Here is a 16,467-nt window from a genome sequence, read left to right as displayed (position 1 = left end):
CTAATTTTTAAATGAGACATGTAGAATAAAATGATTTTTGATAACATTTAATAGAATTAATGGCATGTCACACACATAATTTGTTCAATTATCATCAGAAAGTTAAAGATCTGGTGACTGTTGCTGTTTTTACTGACAAATGGTGTGATTTTGATGATTTTTAAAAACATAACATGCCTCTTCAGACTAAACCACATTTTGTGGTGTTTAGAGGATTTATTATCCCAAGACTATGTATGTAAAGTTTTTCTATTGTTATTTTTTTTGCAATAAACACTAAATATAGGCATTTGATGGGTAATAAACACTATTTTTACTCACTGTGAGATGTGAGACTTCCTTAATCATGTTCTTGTTTGTGCTCACAGCAGATTTCTTTGTGACCTCTGCGCCAAGGCGAGAAAGAGAAGAAGCTTCAATAATTATTCAGTTATTGGCACAAAGCAACACACACAAGGATGCCCTTTAACAACCTACCAACCAGCTACGCAGACACACACACACACACGCTCACTTGAATAGACATAATTCATACACACCACAGTGAAAACACACACTCCTCCTCCTCCCACCTCCCCTCCACCCTTCTTCGCATCATCTTTCCCTCATCCTGCTCTCTCTCTCTGACTGTGATTAATCCTCATTGTCTCTTCAAGGTTATGGGTGCACACACATACACACACACACATGCTTACGTGTCTCCATGACAACCACTGCACCCACACCCGTCTCCTCAAAGCCAACAAAGCCAATAACTTTGAAAGCCTAGACGCGTGTGTGTGTGTGTGTGTGTGTGTGTGTGTGTGTGTGTGTGTGTGTGTGTGTGTGTGTGTGTGTGTGTGTGCAGGCATGTGTGACAGGATGCTAAAGAGACAGAATAACAACAACGACAAAAACAACAAAAGCAGACAAGATAAATTAATAAATCACTCTGTTCCCCCAATGTCAGCGTGTGTATGTTACAATTTTCTCCTAAATAACTCGGGCAACAGCGGCAGAGCTCAGGTCATAGGAGCGTGTGTGATGCCATTGGACATTCAGTGTTTGACTGATGAGGTAATATGGGCTCGAATGAAGGTAATTGTTGTGGCGGATTGGACCCCGGGGTCTGTACAGGTCGCCAGCTTGGCCTGTTGAAGGTGATATTTGTATACACAAATGTCCTTTAATCTCAGGATGTTTGTTTACACGAAATGGGTCTGTTAAAAAGCCATTTTTCTATTGCAAGACGTTTTAAGGCTCCAAACAAGTAATTTAATTCTCCTTTAACCCGCTGAATTAGGGACAGTAATGATTAAGGGTTAATTGATTACTTGTCGTTAATGATTTAATTAATTACAAATAGAGGTACTGATAAGGAAGAAGATGAAGAAATTGCATATCAGAAAATGTAGTGTAGATTAATTGTAGTACCTGGACCCTGTTTAAGACTGTAGTGTCACTTGGGCTATGAGCAGTTCTGAGTGTATTTTGGGACAGTCTGTCCATAGTCAAATGGTACATGTAACCCAAAGCATTCGAGTGACTTATGAAATGGTCCTTTGTTACAAATAGCTATAATATATATTGATAATTATTGTATCATTATATACACACTATCGTTCAAAAGTTTAGGGTCACCCAGACAATTTCATGTTTTCCATGAAAACTCACACTTTCATTTATGTGCTAACATAATTGCACAAGGGTTTTCTAATCATCGATTAGCCGTTCAACACCATTAGCTAACACAATGTAGCATTAGAACACAGGAGTGATGGTTGCTGGAAATGGGCCTTTGTACCCATATGTAGATATTCCATTAATAATCAGCTGTTTCCTGCTAGAATAGTCATTTACCACATTAACAATGTCTACACTGTATTTCTGATTCATCTAATGATATCTCCATTGAAAAAAATAAGGACATTTCTAAATGACCCCAAACTTTTGAATGGTGGCGTATGTAATATTATTAAATTATTATTGATTGGTAATGCTGCTCATTTTCAGTTGGGAAAATTTTAAGAAATCCCAAAAACTATGTCATACATTGGTCTAAAACCATAAAATAGAAAGTATAATGCGATTTTCAACTGTCGTGCTGTCCTTGAACTGCGTGATGTGCTTCAATCACATGATTTTCACTGTTGTGTCCACAAATGTCCTTTAATCTCATGATGGTTTTTTTGCAGGAGATGCAGGTAGAGGAGCTGTCTGCTGTCAGACAGGCGTTGCAGGCCGACCTGGAGACGTCCATTCGCCGCATAGTTGACCTGCAGGCCGCGCTTGAGGAGGTGGAGTCAAGCGATGAGAGCGATGCCGAAAGGTAGTTTGGCTTCGACGTTTGCCTAAATAATTATTTCTGTGTGTTTAATCTCAACCTGTCACCACTCTGCCCTTCAATGCAGCGTTCAAACTGCTGTGGAGTCCTTGACTCGAAAGAAAGACCTGTAAGAAACTCATGACTGCGTGTGTGACTTAGTAGTGTGTGTTTCTGCTTACAAGTGTGACCTGAACAGGCCTTGAGCTGTCATCATTAAGTGTCTCCAAATTCAGAAAATGTGTTGCTGCATCATCTCAGATTTTGTTAAAAGTGAACTGATTTGTTTTTTGGGACCCATAGGTTCTTGTCTTGTTATAGCTCTTGCTAGGACGTTTAAAACATGAGATTTACTGTGATGTGTGTTGAATTATCATCAGTTTCTCTGCTCATTGTTAATTTCAAGTTTATGAATGGGAAAATTCAGTAAGGCAAAATAGACCTCTTATGCTGCTAAATTCAACATGAAGACAACATGGTGGCAACTTGTAACTTGGCACATACAATTACAGTATGTAGACTCCTCTGCACACCCGTTTTTGTGGTCCTGTAAATGAATCCAAATCACAATTTGACATGTCAAAATAGCAAAAAGCAGAAAACTTGGCACACATCAAATTTCCTCTGATGTTAGAGGCCTCAAGAGTTTGTGAAATGTTGCCAAAAGACTGAATTTTAGTAGAAAATATAGATACATTAATATGTATATTACTTACAGGAACTTTGTGGGGCAATACAACCCTCGTTTTTTTCAAGGGCAATTGAATACAAATTTGGCTCAATCATTTGGATCTGCTGGGAATAGTTTTGTCTGTGTTCTCACCAAATTTATTGGACATGGGAGTTCTATTTCTGGAGTTGTTGGTCCTGAGCAACAAATAACAACATTTTAATCTGTGATGGTGGAGTAATACTACTGTCTGAAATGACGTAAAATGACCCAAATATAAAAGAGACCTGTGTGGCCTAAAAGGATAATTCTTGTCTACTAGAAGACAACTAAAAAAAACAAAAAAAAAAACAACAAAACAAAAAAAACCCCAAGGGAACCAGAATTATCCTTTGACACAAGTGAAAAAAGGCTGTGTGCATGGCTACTAACAGTCAATAGGTCTCTGCTCAACTTCAGCAAACATCCATCCATGCATCCATCCATCCATTATCTATACACCGCTTAATCCTCATTAGGGTCGTGGGGGGGCTGGAGTCTATCCCAGCTGACTTGGGGTTAAGACAGGGGACACTCTGGACAGGTCGCCAGTGTGTCGCAGGGCTACATACCTACGGGCATTTTAGAGTAATCAATTAACCTCAGCACATTTTTTGGACTGTGGGAGGAAGCAGGAGTACCTGGAGAAAACCCACACATGCACAGAGAGAACATGCAAATTCCATGAAGAAAGGTCCTGGGAAATCCGCGATTCGAACCAGGGATCTTCTAGCTGTAAGGCGAAAGTGCTAACCACCATGGCACTGTGCAGCCCTTCAGCAAACATTTTATTCCATAAAAACATAAAAGTTACAAATCATCTTAAAATAACTGGATGCTGTACATTATGTTTTTGCCATAGGCTTATAATAAGCACTTCCCACTTCCCATTAGCACTGTAACAGAAAGAATCGAACCAATAACTGGTCTTAAAGACATGAGCCTCACATGCCTCTATGATGGAATGATAGCAGATAGAAATATTGACATGTTAATGCAGAATTAAATATTGGTGCTTTAAAATCAAATCAGCCATTCAGAATTATGGACTGGGGGACAAATTTTTCAACTTCAGCACCTCATCCACTTATACTTGATCCCATTTAAGCGTCAACCATCAACCTTTATATGGCCCACCCTGGGCCTATAACAGGGATCATCTGTTCCTTTTCTTCATCTGTGATAAGTCCACATGAACATGTAGTATGTATACCTTTGTGCATGTAAATTTTATGAAAGCTCTAAGTTGCTGACACTTTCTGAAATGGCAGAGGCTTTGAAGTTTGGCTGTGAATCTTCTGTCATTATATTGTAATTTTAGTTGTATAGAGTTTTTAAAACATCTGAGAAAAATGATCTTCTTAACAGCCTCATCTTTATTTAGTATACCTTTGCATTTCCTACACTGTTACCTGCTTGGTAGCTTGCTAAATAGATAAATCCATGGCTTCTCAATACTGACAGTAATGTCCGTGCTGTCGTTGCCTAGCAGCGAATTCCTTAACCTACAGTCAATGTTACAACCTTTATTGCGAACCATTTGGTTTACACAGCTTCCAATGAGGTCTTGAGGTCCATTTGACGATAGCATGAATCGCACAAATTGATGGAATTCAGAGGCTACCTGAACAGTAGTATGTCTGTGTAGATTCTCAGTCATCCAGGTCATGATAATCCTCTGCAGCTTCAGGAAAATGTAACGGACTTCTTCTTTAGTTCATTAAGATGTTGTTATGAATCCAGATAAGGTTCAAGTGCAGGGTAAGAGACATGACAAACAAGCGTAAAGCAAGATATAACAATATTTATTGTACAACAAGATTAGCGCAGAACACCGACTACAACTAGAAGCATAGGACTACAACAGTGTGACATGAAGGTCACAAACAGAATGGCAAAATGCACTCAATACTACAGCCCTCTAGAGGGCAGGTGGAGTAACCATAACCAGGGTAATGCAAAAAACAAGGATTAAACTAACCCATGATAGGCAAGTCCTAGGGAAGAAAGTGGGAGCTACTATGAACACGATCAGAAAGTGTTAGGACTAAACAAGTAATCGGTAAGGCTAGATGTTCCAAAAACAGGATACACTACAAAGTCTGGCTCAGAGGTCATATAGGGAACTTAGCTGACATCGAAAGCAGTGAGGAGGGTATGAGACGCTGTGGCAGACGATCAGTGGTATGCGGAGTTTGGCGTGTTGCTTGGCAGAGCCGGGAGGTGCTGCAGATGTTGGCCCAATCAGTGTGGTGGAGGATTCCAGTGGATGAGGAAGGGGGTTGCCGATGGATCTGGGACCCAGACGTAGATTCAGACAGTAGAGACTTGAAGCGGCGGAATCCGGGTGTGGCATGTGCAGGCAAGAGTCCAGACTGAAAGGAAAGGCACACGGAGTTAAACAGAACCGAGACAGAGGAGCTAGACTGAACAGAGAATCTGAACTGATTGTGACTGTTCGACAGCCTGGCATCTAGTGGTGGACAGAATCTGTCTTTTTGGGAGCAGAGGTAGTAGGCTTGATTACTCTCACCTGCTCATGTGCCAGCTCCTGGTGATTGAACTGGCTGCACCTGCCTGCAATCACCACACACACACGCACACGCACACATCCACACACACCTGAGGAGAGGGCACAAAGCTTGACATAGACCTGAGGCTACATGTCTTACTACTGCATTTTAAGCACTTGCTAAGTGGTGTCATAGACCTCCTTCCCTGTTTAGAGATGGCTCTTCCAGTTCACCAAAGATGGCTTGCATTAACTCTTAAGCCACTTAACATTTACATTCAACATTGACAGCCATTTCTTAACAGAAAAAATGGTCTACAACACCACTTTTCAGGAACTAATAGCGCAGTCCTGAGATACCTTGAGTCATGTTAGTCTGGGGTCATTGATGAGCCTGGTCCAGTTGGGGGTTAGAATAAATACTTCGAACTCCCCACAAGTCAGTCACCATTTACAATGTAATTGTAATGCAGCACTGAGATCCCTCCCCAGACAGTTTTACCATCATTAACACACTGAGTTGTCCATCCCCAAGAAGTTTTACCTCGATTCACACTATGAGTCATGCAAGTCCTGAATCCTTAATGTGCCAGGTACAGCGGTCAGTTAAAGCGGAGGAAGCCTCTTGGATAAAGGTGAAGTATTCTCAAGAACTCTGAAGAAGTCCAGTTCCCCTGGAAGCTAGAAAACAGCACCAGCTGAGCCAGCAACTTGCTGTGTGCTTTGGTGAATGGCTCAGGGTTAGCTACCCCTATTGCAGGAACTTTCAGTTCTTCTGATGACTTTGGGTTTTTGTTTGTAGTAAATCATTAAAAAGACAAGCTTGATGTTTTTATCAAGATTCAAACTTCTTTCACAGATTAATTTTGCAAATGAGGGTGCAGTCCTAATTGTAATCCTACCCTAGTTTGCAGTGGAATCAGGTCATAAATTGCAGTCTGTAATGTGCTTACATACCCATTGCAGCTACTAATGTTTAATTTGTCTGTCAAAAAATAGGAAGGGAGATGTTTTCCATGAGATGTGATTTTGTCCTACAGTGACTCTGTGTCCAGTGTTGGCTCTGTCGGGACAGAGGATGTTGGAGAGGGAATTCGTCACTGGTTGGGAGTTCCCAGAGGAGGATCTCGTGGCGGTGGATCGCCCTACAGCAGCCATGGTGGCCGTCATTCTGTAGCTGACACTATGAGCACCTACAGCTTCCGGTAAGTCTGTTAACATATGTTTTTTCAAAGATACACTGCCTGTCCAAAAAAAGTTGCCACTTGGATTTAACTATACAAATAGGTGAAAAGTGCCTTCCATTGGATAATTACTGTAGTGATGAATATGTTTCAGCAGAAAGCAACTTATTTAACCCTAGCTGACGCAGTGAGTAGTTTCTCATTTTGAAAACAGCTGTGTCAGAAGACATATTCTGTGGTTGTGGAAAGGATGTTAATCAACTAAAATCGGGTTAAGAACCATCCAGTGCATTATTAAAACCTGAAGGATACTGGTGAACCGTCACCTTCGAGGAACAAATGTGGTCGGAACTAACTCTTAAATGATCGTAGGCAATCAACAGTAGAACTCACACCTATGCTTAATAATGAAAGTAAGAGCATTTCCACACGCACAATGCGAAGGAAGCTCAAGGGACTGGGACTAAACTGCTGTGTAGCTTTTAAGAACACCACTGATCAGCGAGGCTAATCAGAAAAAAAGAATTCAGTTGGCTAGGTAGCATAAAGATTGGACTCTGGAGCAATGGAAGAAAGTCATGTGACCTGATGAGTCCAGATTTACCCTGTTCCAAAGTGATGGGCGCATCAGGGTAAGAAGAGAGGCGGATGAAGTGATGCACTCATCATGGCTAGTGCCTACAAGCCTGTGGGTGTTAGGGTTATAATCTGGGGTTGGTCAGGTTCAGCAACGTTATGTTCCCAAAGAATGAGGTCAGCTGACTACCTGAATATACTGAATGACCAGGTCTTTCCATCAGTGGAGTTTTTCTTCCCTGATGGCATGGGCATGTTCCAAGATGACAATGCCAGGATTCATGGGGCTCACATTGTGAATGAGTGGATCAGGGAGCAAGAGGCATCATTTTCACACATGGATTGACCTCCACAGAGTCCAGACCTCAGCCCCACTGAGAATCTTTGGGATGTGCTGGAGAAGACTTTGTGCAGTGGTCCAACTCTCCTATCATCAATATAAGAACTTGGTAGAAAATTAATGCAACTCTGGACAGAAATAAATGCTGTGACATTGCAGAAGCTTATCGAAACGATGCCACAGCAAATGCGTGTCATTCTCAGAGCTAAAGGTGGTCCAATGAGATATTAGAATGTGCTACTTTCTTTTTTGATGGGCAGTGTATATATAGAACTACAATCACTAGTTAGTCAAAAGTATTGTGCTATCAGATGACTAATTATTTCAGTCATTTTTTATGTAAAAATGACAACTTGTATCTGTTCTGTCCTTTTTATAATTCCTACTTCTTGAAGTACACTTCTTAAGTACATTTTTATAGAGAATTACATTTAATATTAGAATTATGGCCAGAACAAAAAATGTTTTCAGTCTTATAGACGACTCACAATATTAATACATTATTTTTCATTAACTCAGAAATAGTGTTCAGTGTTAACACTCTGAACCTCAAAACCCACTGTCAGGTTTGAAAGGCATGCTTTCTTTAAAAGAAAAATTGGCAAATTTAGACCATTTACGAGAGCCAGAAACTGTAAAAATGGATAAACTTGATGTGTTGTTTTCAGCCTCCCTTTCCTCTGAAGATTCAAAAGAAAAAAAATGAAGAAAGGAATTTGACAAAATAAGCCATTCCCACCAGACGCTGTTAAAATAATACATTTTAAATTTACTAAAATAAATAAAGAAATTCTACTTTTATTTTTCTGTTTTTAAGATTCATGACATATAACTGTTAAACTACACAGAAGACATTCTTGCTCTTAACTTCTAGCCATGGTTGTGTTGTTTTCATACAGGTGCAGGCATTTATATTGCAGTGAAAAATGAGCTTAGTGAGTAAAACATCACAGGGCTAAAAAAATTGCTTGAACTTCAGTGTTAAAACTACATGTGTTGTTATACAACAGCAGAAAAGCACCAGGCTTTTATGCCTATTCCATAACAATGTGAAGAGAAATACCAGGAGCAGCTGTGCAACAAGATATCAGCACTTGCAAGGCTGTCCAAGAAACAGCAAGGGAAGTATATATCTCAAATTTGAATAATACTAAAACAAAATTATAAATTATTCAAATTAACTTTATGTAATGCTCAGCCCTGTTTTGGCCTGTTCGTTTGGCAGAAAAAGCAAATCAAGTACGCTCTGCAAAGTCGTAAATTCAGGCTTAACAGTTAGTTTTTCTCAGTCGCTTTGGTACATTTCTCAGATCAGAATTGAAATTCTGAAAACTACTTGGTCAATCTTCACATCATTGTGTCACTTGTGCACATCAGAAAAGCAGTTTCTCATTTCTTTGAACAAGTTGCAAATTCTTTGGTACATCCATGAAACGATGATGTAAAATTCTCTGCTGTTTCCTATTTTATCAATTGCTTATGTCATGTTGATCAAAATGTATTATAATGGGTCTCTGTTAAATAGTCTCACCCCCCTCAACATTTAGGCATTAGTTCATCGCATAAGTCTTTACATGCAAAATGGTTGAACAAGTTGTCATAATATGTCAAGGATATTTCAATACATTACCATTAAACTTTTTTTCTAAATCTGTCCTGAATTGGTAAATCGCTCCCAGGCAAATCTTGACTTTCTCTTGTAAAGGGAAATGTGTGAAGGGTTAGAGTTTTCTGAAATCACTCAAAGACACAAGAGAAGATACTGGAGATGTGGATGAGAATTTGTGACCCAACAGACAAGAACGTCAGGTGTAGGAAGACTGCACTGTAATTCCTACAGCACTGCATGTACAGTTTTCACTAAGGAGATTGTCCTATGTTAATATTTCTACTTTTGTTTTTTTGGTTTTTTTTCCTTGTGCTATGCAGTGCGTTTTTCCTTTCTGTATCGCAATGACGTGGTCTGTCAACAAATTACAGCACAAACAGTAAAAGCATAAATGTGAATCTTGACCAGTCTCTTGCAATTAATCTCCCACATACGTTAAGGTGTAACTTACAATTTACAATAATTGTCATCAAAACTTTAGCCATAGTTTACATCAGAACATCTCCTGCAGAGTACACTGTTATGACAACATGACTCAGCAATTTGACTGTCTTATCCACACAATGACACAAGGAATTGTCATTTTGATGGCACTGACATGTTCATTGACACAGATATTTACTTTTGAGAGATGAACTAAAGATTTTGAACAAGAGACTGGCTTTTGCAGGTAATCCATGGTGTTTTGCTAATTGTACGAATTGTTTTGAGAAATGCGCTTATTGTTTTGCAAATGTCGAGGATGATTCGAGAAATACACCAAAGCGACTGAGAAAAACTGTAATAGATTAATAAAGAAAAGAGCTACAGCCTTAGATATATGTTAGCCTGTCAAATGGGCTTCAGCTTAAATAGTTTCTGTCATCCCTTTTAAGTTCTTGTGTGGATCCTGATGATGAGGGCTCAGAGGCTGGAGGAGTTGGTACCAGAGGTCTTGGTCGAGCCCCGTCTTCCTCAGCCCTGTCTGAACTCTTGGACGGACTTCGTAAACGTAGAGGTGGTGGTGATACAGGAGATGGAGCCGGAAGCACCATCTCCCTGCCAATTTATCAAACCACTGGAGCTTCCACTCTTAGGCGGAGAGCCTCAGCCCTCTCTCTCGGCCAAGAAGACGTTAAGGAGCCCCGCCCTGGTCCCAGCATCCTCAAACCGTCCTCCCCTCTTCTGCCACGTGCTGCCAGCACTCGCTCCATCACCGACTCTCATGTATCTGCTGGAGCCTCTACAGCCAAACTCTCTCGCTTCAACTCAAGTGATTCCCTTTCTTCGCTTCCCTCATTGCCACGACTCTCCTCTTTGGCATCCCCCCTTGCCACTCGCCATCGTCCTCCCTCCCTCGCCATCCCAGAGGAGGACTTAGAGGAGCCCCTGCGCTCTGTGACAACTCCCATCCAGCGCTCCCCTCAGGCACCACGGCGGTGCATGCTGGGGAGTCTCGTTACAGACGATGGAGGCGAGGGCTCTCTGGGATCAGAACCAATGGTCTTCCAAAATCGTCGTCTGGCAGGGGAACGCGATGATGCAGCCTCTGACATCCTCCCTGCCATCCGGAGAGCGCAGTCAACCAGCAGCCTGGCCAGCTCCATCAGAGGGGGCAGAAGGGCCCTGAGCGTCCACTTTGGAGAGCTGCCTCCTTCCACCCGCAGCAGGAAAAGCTCTGAGACAGAGTCTTCCAGCTCAAGTGGATCAGGAGGAAGCTCCCAGGGCGGCAGGCCAAGACGCATGCTCGAGAGACCGCAGGGAGAAAGGCTGGAGGCAGAGGGCAGTGAGGGCGGAGATGTGGCATCAGTCATGAAGAGATACCTAAAAAAGGAGGTTGACTGAAGGAAATGAGGTAAGCTCTCCAGTGTGGAGATATTCAGGTGTGTATTTGTACAACTAGGGATGTCCTGACCTTTTTTTAAACAATTTTTTTGCTCCGAATCCAATCTGTGTCATTTATTATTATTCCACTACGGAACGCAGTGGAGTTATGTGACGACTGGCATTGGTTTGTCTTTCTGTCTGTCTGTCTGTCTGTTTGCCTGTTAGCGACATTACTCAAAAACAGACTAATGGATTTAGATCAAATTTACAGGGAAGGTCAGAAATGACACAAGGACCAAGTGATTAGATTATGGCAGTGACTTATAGTCCGGATCCATGGATTTGTTACAGATTTATGTATCATTACAAGATAGCGGCACACTGGCACTGTAACTACAAGTGAACACTACGTCAGCTGCCCGCTCACGATCACGATTGCAAACCTACTACAAATCGATCACTGCGGATTTATCGGGGCTTATCAGTCGGAAATGGTTCAAGGAACAATTGATGAAATTGTGGGGGTCTTCCCGAGTCCCATTGTAACCAGGTCTAAACAAAACTGCAAAAATAAATCTCAAGGTCTGGGATCACCACAGTTAACCAGCGATGTTCTGGTTCGAGGGTAAAGACCAATATATTTACACACAATACCTTCTAAGTCTTAGGCAGTAGGAAAGGAATGATTTCACACAGAGAAATGAGACTCAAATCACTTATTTTTGTGATACCAATATTATTATTTAAATGTCTCCAAGACACATCCAAAATGTTGTTTCAATAAAAAAAATATTTGGCCAGAATAACAGATTTGCTGCAGTTTTTAGTCCTTTACTTCTATTGTGCACAACGTTAGATCATTCCCATCTCACCTATAGGAGCTGTCCTCCCTGTCACACCCGAAGGAAAGACCCCACTGACGTAAGGTCTGCGATCCAAATCCTGTACAAGAATGGCGAATCCATGACGATAGTCCACAGCCACGGTCACTCCCGGTGGCAGAAATCAGCGCTGAGCGGCAGACACAGCTCCCCCCTCAAAACCGATACACCTCACACAGTCCGGGCCGCTATTACACAAAATATAAGTTTCAGACACTATGCTGGAAAATCCCCAGGTCTGGATCCAGTTTCCTTGCCTCACAGAGAACTAACGTTACGTCTGTCTCCCTCTACAGCAAGCATGGAAAAGAAAGAATGTGTACAGCGCAGTACTGCTGCCACCTTAACTACGACAGGCTAGGCTAAAAGTACTACACATACACATGTGCGCTAAAATTCAACTTGCACACAGCTAAATCATTAAACCCTCCCTACATAACTTTTAAAACATCTAAACGAGTTATATATAACAACAGTCCACATACATTTAATGTATGACCACACACATCTTGTCTGAGATAAACAGTGCGGCATCTCCTGAATATTCACTGTGGTTAAACAGTAGCATTTAAATTTTAAACAAATTATAAATGACAGAAAAATGATGTATATGAGCTTACCTATTACACAAAATATAAGTTTCAGACACTACGCTGGAAAATCCTCAGGTCTGGATCCAGTTTCCTTGCCTCACAGAGAGCTAACGCTACGTCTGTCTCCCTCTACAGCAAGCATGGAAAAGAACTAGTGCGACGCAGTCCCGCTGCCACCTAGAGGAATTTACTAAATACTATTATCTACATGAAATGCTTAACATATTTAATACTTAACAAATCATACTAATTGATTCAAATTAACTTTTAAACATGTACAAAACATATGAAATATTTTTATAAATTTCAAGATGGTAATTTTTAGGTGGGTTACACCATCAATTCTCGCCATCCGCTACATATTTAGGTCATGCAATTCAGTATCCGTACATAACGTACACATGCATAACACATGCCTGTGCTCAGCGCAAGGTCATTTTGTTTGTGGGTACATCTATTATTGATGATGATTTCTCATCATCAATAACTAATAAACAAATGCTGCATTTCTACCAAAAAAATGCTGCATTTCTGACAGTACCATATGGAGGAATGAACAGCACTGGCGGAGTACTCCACTCTCTAGTATCTGCCAATGTCGAGTCCCAATCCAATATCATTTTCCAGATTCATTTGAAGTACACTAAAGTTAATAAAATCAATCCAATGTCTATGCTTGGCAGCTGAATCACTCTTCACAAAAAATTGTCAGAGGAATTGGATCCTACAGTGGGTTACCTCTGTGTGGAGGTCCAATGCATCGCAAAACTTTCATCAAACGCCTGAACTAGCTGTCATTGAACTATAACGAGGACAGGTTCAGCAACAGCACATTTTTAGATGTGGTGTGTTTACATATGGGAGAAATGGATCCAGTGGACACGTAGCTTAACAGAAAAATAGACAAACCAACGCTGATCGTCACATAACTCCACTGCGTTCCATGGCGGAGTAATAATTCAAAATTGTTGTTCACAAATTGTTGTGTTTGCTTCCTTTATGATACAGTGTGGCAGCAGACATTAACAATGCATTGGGCTTATGTTTGTGCTAATACCCTTCAGTCAAAAAATATATGGATCAGGTTATCCCTAGTAACAACAGATTTTAACAGAGCCCCAATGTTGCTTTGTGTAATGAGCATATGCCTGAAACAACAACAATGACATAGCGTGTGCAGTTCAAAGGCTGCAGAAATGATGATGATTGATCTAGACTGGCCAGGCATGCTTATTGGAGCGTTTTGAATAGACAGATTTTTTCGGGAAGATATCTGTCTTGAAAAATATTGGTATAATAGTTTACAAGGCCTAAAATTTCTGTGAGTCTGTCCTACAAACTTCACCAAAAGCCTGAATTTTGTGTTTCTCATCACAAAAAAGACATTTTCACCGTAAATTCATGCAGAAAAGGAACAGTGTGACCCACTTTAACAATAGTATGAAATGAAGTGAAATTTTCTGGGGCAGAACGGCTAGTCCTATGCTTAACGTTCCCCCTCCCTCCAAAACTCAAACAAAATCCGTGTCCATGACCATGTAAACGCCAACAACACCAATGCCAATGCCAGCATTTAGTCCAACATCACAGAGCTGCTAGCATCAGTGTAGAGCCTGACAGCAGTTATAATTAATATTTTCATACTGGCTGTGTACTGGATGTAAAAAGGGCTGTCTTGTAGTGAGAATTTTTGGCAAAATCTGCAGTTCATCTCAGCTTTATGGAGCCTTACAGCCACTTTCAGCTTTTTGTTTATCTGATTCTGATATCTGATGACACTGCAAAAAGAAATCTGTAAAAAAAAAATTGTTTAAAAAAAATATAGAAATTTTTTGGTTTTTTTGGTGACATACTTAAACGTTCAAAACTGAAACACTGTAAAACCTATAAAAAATAAAAGCAAATATTTGTAAAACAGTCGCATTTTTGTGAAGGAAGGAATTACCTTTTGAAAAAATGCAGATTTTTGGTGTGGACAGTATATAAAATTTCAGCCTGTTTTTGCTGCTGTTGTTGTTTTAAAATATAAATTAATGCTTTTTTCAGTGATTTTTCTAAATGCTATCTGTAATTGAACAAACTGTTGAACGTCTCTAAAATAGAAGTTTTTTTTTTGCAATTTTTAATCATCAAATTTTAATTATTCATTTAAAAAAATTACAGATATTCACTGTTATTTTGTTTTCTGATGTAACCTCCTAAGATCTGGCGTCCACTTGTGTGGACATAATCTTTCTTTTAAAAAGAGCGTATTGTTCATAATAACAACAATAATAACAATATAAATGTTACATATATATAATGAAATATAATAGTCATATATTAGATATTATCCAATCATTATATTTATTGATTACTCCTTATTAAGAAATCTAAAATGCAAGCCCAACTAAAGCTCAGGTCTTAGCAGGCTACATACGGCAAAAATTGTGTAATTTTGCAATCAAATGTAAAAACAAAAAAAAAACAACTAATTACCATGTGTAAAAATACAGATATTGGATGTAGACATTACTGACAGTTTTTTTGTTTATGGTTAACATGTAAATTATTACTTTTGTGTGTGTTATTTTCTAGTTGTTATCTTTAACAAAACAGGGAAAATCTGTACAATAAAATAAGTGCTTTAAAAATTAAAGAAATCAAAGAGCGTTAATTTTTAAAATCATTTTAACCTACTGTCACCACTCCCATAGTGGTTTTGGCAGCTTTTTTTTGAGAAGTAACTCTAATACGCCACTGTTGAATACCAGCTGAGCAGCAAACAGCAGGCAGACACAATCAGAGACAAGCTGGTGAACTAAGTAGAGCGTTTATCAGAGCCAAACATTTCCCTGATGAGGTGGAGGAGACCAAAAACAGAGCTATAAGATGAATGATAAAGCTGCTGTGTAGCTGCTGGATGTGTGACTCAGTACCTGCTTGCTAACAAGTTCACCATAGCAACTTGAAGTGACATAATAGGTTATTTCAAAAAAATCCATTTTAAAGTCTTCTCTGCAACATGGAGAAGCTCCTAACGGCTTTTGTTCTTAATCGTTGCCTTGAGAATCATGTAAATTTTATGAGTTTTTATAGCGATGCTCTAAGGAAAAAGATCGTTATCAAGAAATGAGGCCCTGATTTTTGCTTTCTGGCACCACCATTAATTTCATCTTCTGGCTTAGAGTTGTGTAAAACATCAGCATCATTTTCTGCCAAACAAGGACTCCCTGCTGAGAGTAGGTGTAGCAGGACTTATAAATATCTTAGGTGGTCATATTTTTAGTCCTGGTTGGGCTTTTAGTTAAGAGTACAGGCCCAGACCTGCACACAAACAAAGCAACTCTCTCTGTTTCACACCATCCTTCCTGTTCTGACCATGTTGTCCTTGTTTTTTTTGTTTTTTTTTATCTCCCATCAGCCTTTTTATTTGTCATCATCCAGCTGTGAGCTTCAAAGAAACACTGCAAGAGACTGAGTTGAATGCTTCAGAAGTCAGTGCAGATGCTTCAATATTAAAGCCACAGAAGATACGTCTGTCTAATTCACAGACACTCAGTTGACTGTATTTTCAAATAAGCACTGTTTGTACATGAATAAAAAAATGAAACGAACATTCTGCTGTGTGAGTTTTCTCCCCGTGGTATATTTCTCATATTCTGGGTTTTAATATTTCATGTTACATGTTTTCTAACATTTCATTTTTTGAAATCTCTTTTATTAGATAGACAGTGAAAAGAGACAGCATTTGCATTTGTGCCCATGTGTAATACACTCTGAACATTCAACTATCAAGTTGACCACAGATATCCTTTTTTAACACCAACATTTACCACACATACTTCTTATGACGTCTTTCTGTTGTGGATGTTTGAACAAAAACTGAACTTTACAGCTTTCATAAATGGAAGGTTTATTGATTTAGACTGATTGTTCCTTCTCTTCTTTCTCCTCCTTCTACTTTTCTGTTTTG

The 16,467-nt window shown here is 39.8% G+C and overlaps 1 protein-coding gene across 3 annotated transcripts in view; it reads left to right on the top strand.

The window, feature by feature from the left end:
• Positions 1–16,108, top strand: part of LOC111566120 (unconventional myosin-XVIIIb) — a 113,841-nt gene extending 97,733 nt beyond the window's left edge. Inside the window, exons 40-44 of one of the 3 annotated variants that reach the window (XM_023266535.3) lie at positions 2,175–2,308; positions 2,391–2,432; positions 6,564–6,728; positions 10,108–11,066; positions 15,916–16,108. In XM_023266535.3, the coding sequence (XP_023122303.2) occupies positions 2,175–2,308; positions 2,391–2,432; positions 6,564–6,728; positions 10,108–11,056 (1,290 nt within the window). In that variant the 3' untranslated portion in view covers positions 11,057–11,066; positions 15,916–16,108. The other 2 variants (XM_055019087.1, XM_023266536.3) reach the window with 2 other exon arrangements.
• Positions 16,109–16,467: the final 359 nt, after the last annotated feature.

This window comes from Amphiprion ocellaris, chromosome 17 (assembly GCF_022539595.1).
Source record: "Amphiprion ocellaris isolate individual 3 ecotype Okinawa chromosome 17, ASM2253959v1, whole genome shotgun sequence".
NCBI classification, from domain to species: domain Eukaryota; kingdom Metazoa; phylum Chordata; class Actinopteri; family Pomacentridae; genus Amphiprion; species Amphiprion ocellaris.
Note: the sequence above shows the minus strand (reverse complement) of the source record. Positions and strands in the feature narration are given on the sequence as shown.